This window comes from Ixodes scapularis, unplaced genomic scaffold (genome assembly GCF_016920785.2).
Source record: "Ixodes scapularis isolate PalLabHiFi unplaced genomic scaffold, ASM1692078v2 ptg000312l_1___fragment_3__unscaffolded, whole genome shotgun sequence".
In the NCBI taxonomy this organism is placed as follows: domain Eukaryota; kingdom Metazoa; phylum Arthropoda; class Arachnida; order Ixodida; family Ixodidae; genus Ixodes; species Ixodes scapularis.
The window spans coordinates 288,347-299,600 of NW_024609958.1; the positions used below are offsets into that span (position 1 = coordinate 288,347).

At 47.1% G+C, this 11,254-nt stretch overlaps 1 protein-coding gene across 1 annotated transcript; it reads left to right on the top strand.

Moving 5' to 3' along the window:
• The first annotated feature begins 8,620 nt into the window (after nt 1-8,620).
• LOC120850884 lies at nt 8,621-10,909 on the top strand. The gene is made up of 3 exons (XM_040223574.3): nt 8,621-8,855; nt 9,945-10,067; nt 10,807-10,909. The coding sequence occupies exons 1-3, from the start codon at nt 8,715-8,717 to the stop codon at nt 10,864-10,866; spliced, it is 324 nt and encodes a 107-aa protein (XP_040079508.1). The 5' UTR covers nt 8,621-8,714; the 3' UTR covers nt 10,867-10,909.
• Nucleotides 10,910-11,254: the final 345 nt, after the last annotated feature.

The following is an 11,254-nucleotide window of genomic DNA, read 5'->3' on the forward strand; positions in this document are numbered from 1 at the left end:
CCACTCTCATCCAAGGGCTTGGGTGCCATTCCCCTCGGCAGAAGACCCCCGGGCGCCTCGCTCCCCCATTTTCATACCACACTCCGTTCCACCGCACAATGGGCCGTAGCGGATGCTAGAGACCGCCTGCGCCAATCGAGGGCTGAGAGAGAATCACATGACCTTGAGCTTCGCATAGCACACCGCACAGGGTAAGGTGACACTCTCTTAGAGCCGAATTGGCTGGGATGGCTCGTAGCGCCCTCTGCGGTCCATTATAAGGTGACACAGAGGAAATGTTCGCTCGAGCAATAAACACGTACGTTTGAGGGAAACAATCGTATCGGTTCTCTGTTCGTTAGTCCAACTTCCCAGAACATGCGAGCGTGCGACGCCTGAGGGCCCAGGGGCTTTAGGTGGCCCACGGGGGTATGGGGTGTTTCGCGCGGTGAAAAGAGGATGGAAAGAGAATGACGAAGATTCGTTCCGAGCTGTGTCTATTATCGGAGGGGCTCCGAGTGTTACCGGACCCTGCGCAGGATGCGCAGGGCTGCGGTTAGGGAGCTGGGTCAAATAATACTGTATATATTTATCTTATTCTCTTACCTCCGGTGCCCTCCCACCCAAGTCATGTTTACTGGGGCGGAGTTTGGGCAAATAAATAAATTTTCTCGTAAGCTGAAAGCGTCTGTGTGTGTGTCGTAGTCACCCTATGTTACTCTTCCTTTCACATCCCGGAGACCCCTGTTCTTACTTTCATTCCTTCTCTCCCTGTATCCTTCTTTCCTTCCTGAACGTTCTCCACGGAGCCCCCGAGACGCCCCCACCACTAGCCTTTACAGCGAACGCAACGATCTGTATGTGCAGCAGGCCGACCGCCTGGTGTGCAGCAAGCGTGCTAGACCATTTTGTCTTTTGTCTAGCCTCCTCTTTTTACCTCCGCTTGGTCTAGCGAGGCAGCAACCCTACATACTGCGGGAGAGGACGAGACTCTTAATCACTCTAGACCATGGTGCATGTGAAACATTTAGTTGCTCGCTATTGTTATTTATAGACCGATCATATGCTTCTGTTTTTAAAAAGTAAACACAAAAAATGAGAGCCGTTTACAACTCTCTGTAACACCGAATTGGAGCGCAGCTCTTGAGGAGGAGGAGGGAAGGGTACTTAGGGTTACCTGTTCTCGGGGCGGGGGGGGGGGGGGGGGTCATGTGACCTTGGGGGGTCACGTGACCCCCAGAAAAAATTTTCCGCTAGATTATGCGGGGAATTTTTTCCGCTAGAGTTAGCGGGGAAATTTTTCCGCTAGGTTTAACGGGTTAATTTTTCCGCTAGATTTACCGGGGCATTTTTTCCACTACATTAGCGGAAAAATTTTTCCGCCAGATTTAGCGGAGAAATTTTTCCGCTAGATTTAGCGGGAAAATTCTTCCGCTAGATTTAGCGGGGAATTGTTTTCCGCTAAATCTAGCGGGGAAAACCGCTAGATTTAGCGGGGAAATTTCTTCGCTAAATCTAGCGGGGAAATTTTTCCGCTTGATTTAGCGGGGAAATTTTTTCGCTAGATTTAGCGGGGAAATTTTTTCGCTAGATTTAGCGGGGAAATTTTTCCGCTAGATTTAGCGGGGAATATTTTCCGCTAGATTTAGCGGGGAAAATTTTTCGCTAGATTTAGCGGGGAATTTTTTCTGCTAAATCTAGCGGGGAAAACTTTTCCGCTAAATCTAGCGGGGAAAACTTTGCCGCTAGATTTAGCGGGGAAATTTTTCCGCTAGATTTAGCGGGTTAATTTTTCCGCTAGATTTAGCGGGACATTTTTTCCGCTAGATTTAGTGGAGAAATTTTTCCGCTAGATTTAGCGGGGAATTTTTTCCGCTAAATCTAGCGGGGAAAAATTTTTCCGCTAGATTTAGCGGGGAAATTTTTCCGCTAGATTTAGCGGGGAAATTTTCCCGCTAGATCTAGCGGGGAATATTTTCCGCTAGAATTAGCGGGGAAATTTTTCCGCTAGATTTAGCGGGGAATTTTTCCCGCTAGATTTTTCCGCTAAATTTAGCGGGGAAATTTTTTCGCTAGATTTAGCGGGGAAATTTTTCCGCTAGATTTAGCGGGGAATTTTTTCTGCTAAATCTAGCGGGGAAAATTTTTACGCTAGATTTAGCGGAGAAATTTTTCCGCTAAATCTAGCGGGGAAATTTTTCCGCTAGATTTAGCGGGAAAATTTCCCATAACGCACCGCGCGGTTAAGCCGACGGCGACGGCGACGGCGACGGCGACGCCGACGCCGCTCAAGCCGGAAACGGGCCCCTAAGAGCTGAGCTCTAAAAGGCCATTCAAGATGGCCACCTGCCCTCACGGGAAAAACGTCCCTCGGTGTGTGGTGTGTGAGATTAGGCTGTGGCGTAGCAATCAAGGGGGCCGGGGGGCCCTGGGCCTTGGGTACCAGGCGTGCCAGTCACGCAGGGAGTGCCACCTCTGGCAGCACCCCCCCCCCCCCCCCCTCCTCCGCTTTACTAGTTGGTTGCGATCCCGAGGAGTGAAGGGGGAGGGGAGGAGAGGGGAAGGGGGGGGAAGGGAGGGGGGCTACGAAAGATATAAGGGCCCCGGGTGCTGTTTAGCTTAGCTACGTTACCGGCATTAGGTACGCTAAAACCAATAGATAAACGGAGACCTCTCCAGACGCAACACGCAAGGGTCTCACGAACAAAAGTGTAGCAAAATATCACACCGGGGGAGGAGGGCGGGGGGTTACCCGACGCTGCGTCTTTGCCTGTGCGTAAACCACTGGCGCGCTCGGGACCCCCGCAGCCAGCCCCCACAGTCATTGGAACATACTCCGAAGTCTCCGCCGTCGTGGCCTGCGGGACTCCGCCCGAGATCCGCGTCCACGGCACTTCGTCTAATTTACGAAACGACCTGCCCATTGTCAAGTGCGCTTAGTGGCTATGCTGGCTGCGTAGGTTTGCGCGTCTGGATGCCCCTACCCTTGGATTACGGGGGAAACTTGAGGGTAATAATCCGCCGTAAGAAAGACACAACCTTGCCCGCGGTAAAAAGCTATCGGTTCAGCACGTACAGGAACGTATAAACAAATTCTAAGACAACAAATTCCCGTCTGGGCGGCGCGCAGACATGCAACCACTTCCACACCAGGTACTGGCCAGTGTGAGAACAGCTTGCATTAAATCTTTGAGTAAGTTAAAAAAAAAAGGAAGCGTTGCCATTGTTGTGCACGCACTGAGGTCAAACTGTTTTTTTTTTTTTTTTTCGAATTAACACATTGAGGTGATGCTATTTCTTTGCGTACGCATGGATTTTGCTTACGCTATTCTAGCGTGAGCTAGTATAATGAATAAGTCTCGGAAGGCGTCCACTCTATTCTCGGGTGGACGCCTTCCCAAACGGAGGTGACTAAACGCCCAGAACACTTCCGTGTTCCGGGTGGTCCTTTAATTCGTCATTATTTATACTTTTGCACCTCTGCCAATCTTACTGTATTTTTTAGAGCGATATCACGCAAGCCTTTTGCTGGATTTTATGTCCCCATACTTATCAATTTTGATTCCGGTGGCAAATAGCCATTATTATTATTATTAGTGACGGTTCGATGGCCATGTAACCAGGGTGGTCATCTCGGGTGGTCATCTCGGGTGCCGCATGTCGTGTTATGAAAGAGTTCGAAAACGCGCCTGCATTTCTCACATTGTACTGTTCATTAGTTAGGTCACAGCTGGGGTACGCCTCAGTTGTGTGGAATGGAATTTCCCAAACCAATTCTGTGGGGATTGAGCGAGTTCAAAAGAAGTTTATTTCTATCATGAAGCATCGCTATTTTAAAGAGGATGTACCTGGTAAGAATTATGAAGATGCGCTAAAACTTTTTAAATTTCTCAGCCTGCACCGGCGTCGGGAGAAAGCTGATTTGTTGTTTCTGTTTAAGGTCACGCACGGCCTAATTGATTCACCATACCTCTTGTCTCAAGTAAGTCTTAGAGTTCCACGCGTACGTACACGTCTTCAATCATCTTTTTATACCTCTCGAGCTTTTAATGAGCTAGTCCCAATCCTCAGGTTGGCTGAATGTTATAATCGTCACTCGGAAGTACTTGATATAATTGACTCGTGCTATTCGGCTTTCAATCAATTTATTGCTAACGTGTTCAAGGTTTGAGCAGGAGTGAAAAGTGCTGAATATTCGACGGTGTGAAATTTATTGTTTTTCCAATATGTGTGCGTTGCAGATGTCTCGCTGCTTCGCATTAACTTTTCCCGCTTTAACTTTCCTTCGAACAGATGATTCTCACCAGCGGAATTCCAATCTTTGTTACCCTTCTGCATTTGTTGGGTCTTGTATAAAATTGTGTTTCTTGTGTATTTGTTAATTTGTAGTTATAAGTGTGCTAGCACCAAAACCGCGAGGTTGTTCCTGGACACTCTAATAAACATTGATTGATTGATTATTATTATTATTGTTATTATTATTATTATTACAATTACAGATACGGTAAAATTTGATGCGTTGGTCGCTGCGTTTGACTGGGCTGGGTTCCTGCCGTTTGTTGCGTAAAATGACTTGGCAGTCATTTTACACTGATTCAAAAAAAGAGGTCACTTTCAGGCACAGGTCATACAAGCCTTGGTTTAATACTGACATTATGGCAGCCATTAAAACCAAGGAAGCCTTCTGGGTGCGTTCTCGACGTGCGCCAAAGAACACAAATTTAAGGGCAGAATTTACGTGTGCAAGGAACAGAGTAAACGCGCTTATCAGGTCTGCAAAACGACGTTATTTTCGGAAAAAGTTTTTTGAAACAAGGTCCAATGCGCGAGAAACATGGGACCTTATTAACGAATTCAGAGGACGCGCATCGAAACAGCCAGTCATCGACACTTTGCGGAGGCACTTTGGAATGGATTTGCAATCAGTTTTAAATGATTTCAACAAGTTTTTTTCGGCTTCGTCAGGTACTGCAAGAGACGATGGTTATGTGTCAGCCAACTTGAGTAATGATTTCAGAGTGGCTGCCTCTGCATTTTTGCCGTCTCTTGACCTTTGCGCGTTGCACTCCATTGTGTTTCGTATAAAAAGAAACAAGGCGCCTGGATTCGATAACATCCGTGTTGGCGATTTGTGTCGAAACTTTGACGCTATCAAAGAGGTCCTAGTATGCATGATAAATAGTTTCTTATTGTCCGGTGTCATACCTACGGATCTGAAAACGGCGCTGGTTAAACCGATTTTTAAGGGAGGAATGGCAGGTAAGCACGAATGCTATCGCCCTATTTCAATCCTACCATGCATCGGGGAAATACTTGGAAAACATCTATTCATTGTAATGTCTAGTTTCATCGATAGCTGGCCCTATTGTTTTGCCGGGATGATTCGCTCCCTCCGTGCTAATAGGTGGGTCAGTGTAGTAGGCAAACAGCGCAAGTCGTTTCAACGAAGAAATAAAATTAATAATAATGGGTACATTTAGAGCGAAATGAAAAAATGTAAGTGGTAAAACTGCCACAGTGATGAAGCCAAAGTTTGTCATGAAAGCGGTCCATCTTCACCCACTATTGAAACAAAAATACCGCCATTTTAAGGCAGTAATTTGGTTGAGCTCATAGCTCATAAGCACATCTCTTAATTTTCTGACTTCCGGAAAGTAGTATTTATTTTGTTCTGGTAGATCAGAGCTATCCTTCGCGTGCCGCCAGGCCTTACTTATACAGGTTGCGCTCCACAGTTTTACTTATTGTTAGGCCTAAACACTTTTTTATTCCTGAGATTCAAGTACAGCGCGGATAATCAAACTGACTTTCAGAAATGCTATCGTTCGGCATTGTGACATTTATTTTTCGTAGTGTCAAAGGGTCACATTCACAAACCCAGCAGTGTGTACATCCACAACGCATTGGTGTTTCCCGCTTTTTTTACAAAAGAAAAAAGCTTGGCTATGTGAACATTTAAAATATTTCTCTTAGATGATCGTAACTACTACATAAAACAGTCGATTCCTGCCCTAAATTGCATATTTTCACACTAGATTAAAATCACCAATAAAATGATCCCTCCGGAGATTTATGTACCTCTCGTAGCGTGCATAAGCAATAAACACATCTCTTACTTTTCTAGTTTCTGGAAAGTAATGTTTATTATTGTTTTGTAGCTCAAGACGGGCCAGTGACTGGCCAGCGGCCAGTCACTGGCCCGTCTTCTATTGTTCCAAGATGGAGACAAGGAAGGGCGTGTGTGGAAGCTGCTCCGAAAAAATTGCTGGTAAGCGTCAATTCCTCGCGTGTTCGGGTGGATGCAAGGCAAAATTCCACTGCGATTGTATTAGAGTAGGCCTTGAGGAGTATAACATTTTCATGGCCTCAGGAAAAAGCTCGTACAAATGCAACGCCTGCACCCGGCGGAACCGCAGTGACGATAAGCCTAATCGTGAAGAAACGTCAGACGTGTCGGGGTCTGAAACGGACAGCGAATCAGCCAGTGAAACCACCCTGAAGTTAAACACCTCATGCTCGCCGAAGTACCAGGAATCTTTACTGCAAAAGATAAACGTCAAGTTAGACGTGCTTATCGCCGAAATGAAATGCCTAAAAGCGGATAATAACCATCTACGTTCCGAAGTCACCGAGTTACGGAAGCAACTTTCCAATCTAGGGCCTGACCTGAACCACCCGAGCTTAAGCTACAGCGCTGTCGCATCATCGGGACGGAATCAGGTCGCACACAAAACAACGAATTTGAGACTGAATGGGGAAGGCCCAACTCGGGACGTCGCCAGCATGGATCCTGTGTCGACGAAGCAAAGTTCTGACAGCAGAGGAAACGACGAAGACCGTGCCACGTGTAGTGTGAAATATCTTCAACAGACTTCTATGCCATTGGTGACCGACAACGAAGGCTACACTACAGTGGGACCAAGACGACGAAAGAAGCCTTCAGTTGGAACATCGAAATCATCCAAGGTGACCATTGTGCCTCGTCCCCCTTTTCAAAAGGCGTTGTTTGTAACTAGATTTGGCCCCGAGACAACAGTTGAGGATGTTAATTCGCTTCTTGAACCTGTCCTACGGGGGAAAACTGTTAGCTGCACGAAGCTGAAAACAAAATTTCCCTCTTACTCTTCTTTTCATGTTTCGGTCGAACAAGACCTTTTTGAAACCATTAATAACCCAGACATTTGGCCCGAGGGGTGTATCTTTCACCAGTTTTTTGGAAAGCTTGATATGACGCGAACGTCACTACCAAATAGTACTGATGACTAAACAACAGATTAAATGCTATTATCAGAACACTCGCGGTTTGAGGACGAAAGCAGATGACTGTATGTCAACTATTGTTTCCACTAATTTTGACATGTTCTGTTTAACTGAAACTTGGCTATTGAAAGAAACTTCCAGCACCAGTTACTTTCCAACATCATACAGTGTTTATCGAAGGGACAGGGATTACCGTGCAACCGGGAAGAAATTTGGCGGGGGGTGTTGACAGCCGTGCGGGATAACATTAAATCATGCAGAAGGGTAGATTTGGAAACCTATGCAGAGTGCGTATGGGTTGAATTATTAACACGCGATGGTTTTAATTACCTCGTCGGAAACTATTATTTTCCTCCGCTCTCGGATTCGAGTGTGTTCGTAAACCATTTACAAAAGCTTGAACAGCAAATTGATTTTTCGAAATTTGAAGTACATATGTACGGCGATTTTAATCTACCAGGGGTGAACTGGTCGACCGGCATAAGCAGTAGTGGGAATAATCAAACGGTGGTAAAAGTGTCACGTCTAGTAGATTTCATTAATTTTAATGGTCTAACTCAGCATAATCAGTTCACGAACACGGCCGGGAATGTTCTTGATCTTTTTCTTTCAAACTGCCCTATAGACAGTGTCATACCAGTTAGCGATACTCTTGTGAAACCTGACGTTTTTCACCCGCCCTTCATCGCATGTTTTTCTTTGCCGGTGAGGTCTCGTGACAGACAAAATTTTACCAGATATGACTATCATAAGGGTAATTATTTAGGTTTATATACGTTCCTTCGTGATAATAACTGGTCAACGGATCTTCATGATAACTGCGTAGATTCTGCGACTGAATCCTTGACGAAGATAGTGAAAAATGCAATCGATGCGTTCATTCCAAAGCGATTGTCTAAGCCCTCTAAATACCAGTTCTGGTTCTCAAGGGAGCTGAAACACTACATGCGTAAAAAAGAACACTATCATAAATTGTTTAAAAGAACCGGCATTGAGTTATGGTACATAAAGTTCAGTGTTTACAGAGCACTTGTAAAGAAACTGTTTAAACACGACAAATTCATTTATAAAAAATCGGTAGAAAATAGTCTCTACCGCGAGCCTGATAAATTCTGGCGATTTGTCAGGAAGCACACGAAAGAGTCTGCAAGAAATATTTATTTACGTACTGATACGGACTACGTTACAAACCCTGAAAAAGTAGCTAATTTATTCCAAACTTACTTTCGTGAATGCTATTCCAAGTAAGAATTCAAAAGCAAGTCTTCAATCTGCGCTACTGGTTGCAACAACAATTTCACATTTAGTGAGTGTAACGGGAGCGTGCTCCACCAGTGAACCAAGCTCGTGCCGGGCGAGCTCGTGCCCGGGCCGTGAACCGCGTTGACGATGTGTCGGCTTGTGTGCCAAAGGACATAATTGAGACCTTCCCAGAACTCTTCGACGGACTCGGGTGCATCAACAAAAAGTACAAGATGGTACTCAAGCCCGGATCCGAGCCAGTCATCCAAGCAGCACGCAGGGTGCCCCACCTTCTGAGAGAGCCGCTGAAGAACGAACTCGAGCGCATGGAAACTGCTCGAATCATCACAAAGGTGGACGAGCCATCAGACTGGGTAAGCCCACTTGTTATTGTACGCAAAAAAGATGGAAAATTGCGAGTGTGCATGGACCCTAGGAACGTCAATGAGAGCCTGAAGAGGGAACATTTCCAAATGCCTAAAAGAGAAGACATCGAGGCAGAGTTGGCAAACGCGAGTGTCTTTTCGAGACTTGATGCCAACGCGGGCTTCAATCAAATACCGCTGGAAGACGCAACATCGCGAATCTGCACATTCAGTACGCCTTTCGGTCGTTATCGCTTTTTGCGATTACCGTTCGGCATAGCATCAGCGCCGGAAGTTTTTCAGAAAGCGATGACTCAGATATTCGACGGTCTTCCAGGCGTACGTGTGTACATAGATGACGTGTTAATTTGGGGAACCAACAAAGCGGAACATGACGAGCGGCTGCGTAATGCTCTCGAAGCTGCGCGCAAGAGTGGCATTACCCTGAATGCTGGGAAGTGCCAGTTCGGAGTGAGCGAAATCACTTATTTGGGAGATCGAATAAGCAAGGCAGGGATTAGGCCTGACCCCTGTTTAGTCGAGAGTGTTGTGCAGATGCCAGCTCCGACTACTAAAAAAGAGGTTCAGCGAATCCTTGGAATTGTCACATATTTCAGCAAGTACATACCTTGCTGCACGGAGAAGACGAAGCTGCTCCGAAATCTTATGAGGGACGACGTGCCTTTCGTCTGGGAGCCACACCACGCACAAGAATGGCACGACCTCAAAGTGGTGCTAACAAACGCGCCACTGCTGGCGATCTACGATCCCACGCGGGATACCAAGGTGTCTACAGACGCATCAAGGTACGGCCTTGGTGCAGCGTTGTTTCAACTACATGGGGCCAACTGGCGTCCAGTAGCTTACGGCTCTAGAGTGCTCACCGAGTGTGAGTCAAGGTACTCCCAAATAGAAAAGGAAACACTTGGAACTGTTTACGGGTGTGAAAAGTTCCATGACTTCATCTACGGCAGGAGAATAACTCTAGAAACAGACCATCAGCCCCTAATCGCCATCTCTAAGAAATCTCTTGGCGACATGCCGCCCCGTCTTCAACGTTTTTTTATCCGACTAATGAAGTATGACTATTGCTTCCAGTTCGTCCCTGGCAAACAGCTTGTCCTGGCAGATGCGCTCTCACGGGCACCGTTACCAGGCAGCCAAAAGGGGGCACCGCACAATGACGTGGAGGTTCACGCAATCTCCGTCCTCTCAAGCTTGGTGAGTGAGGCAACGTCCACGAGGCTCAGACAGGAAACAGCGAACGATGCGGTGTTGGGCACTGTGGTCAAGTCTGTTCAAAACAACTGGCCGGTGGTAGGAGACTTTAAGGCATATTCTTCTGAGTTGTCGGTGATTGACGGCATGCTCTTCAAAGGTGCTAAGGTAGTGATACCGAAGAGTCTCCGCCTAGAGATGCTGAAGAGGCTTCATGAAGGGCACTTGGGCAGCAACAAGTGTAAAGCCAAAGCGCGGCTTTTGATGTTTTGGCCGGGCATGACATCTGAGATTCAGGACATGATTAGAAAGTGTGCTACATGCAAGCAGTTTGCGTATCAGCAGCCAGCAGAGCCCCTATTAATGAGGCAGACACCGTCTCAGCCCTGGTCCCGAGTTGGCGCCGATTTGTGCGAGTACGCTGGAAAAACGTACCTCATTGCGTTTGACGCGTACTCAAATTATCCTGAAGTAGAGCCTCTAGACAACTCCACCACAGCTGCAGTAGTCCACAAGCTCGCGGGAATTTTCGCGAGACATGGGATTCCGCTAGAGTTATGCAGTGACAACGGCCCCCAGTTCTCCTCAAAAGAGTTCCGGGATTTTGCTAGGCGGTACGATTTTCGGCATGTCACCTCCAGTCCGTATTTTCCGCAATCAAACGGTCTCGCGGAAAATGGAGTTCAGATAATCAAGAGAATTTTAAGAAAATCCTGTCACTCAAACGGAGATTTCTACCTAGGTCTCCTCAACTACAGATCGTCACCCTTGGAGGATGGAAGATCGCCCAGTGAGCTGCTAATGGGACGACGCATTAGGTCGCTGGTCCCTGACTTCACCGTGGAGCCCGCAGACCATGTGAAAAAGCGTCAGCAGCTCCGATCAACGAGGCACCTACCACCACTCCAGTCAGGGGATGTTGTCCGCATAAGGGACAGAAAGGGGTGGCCAACCAAGGCCAAAGTTCAAAAAAAGGTGGCACCAAGGTCCTACAGGGTCGTAACAGAGGACGGGAGAGAGCTGCGTCGCAACCGGCAACACCTCATCGCAACGCCCGAAGTCTTTGTCCCTGACCCTCAGCCCGACGACAACGACGAACCCATGTTGACCTCGCCGCAACCATCTAGGAACCTTCCGGGCACATCTGACTCACAAAGCCCACCACCCGCAATTGGTGCAGCCGCAGTCGC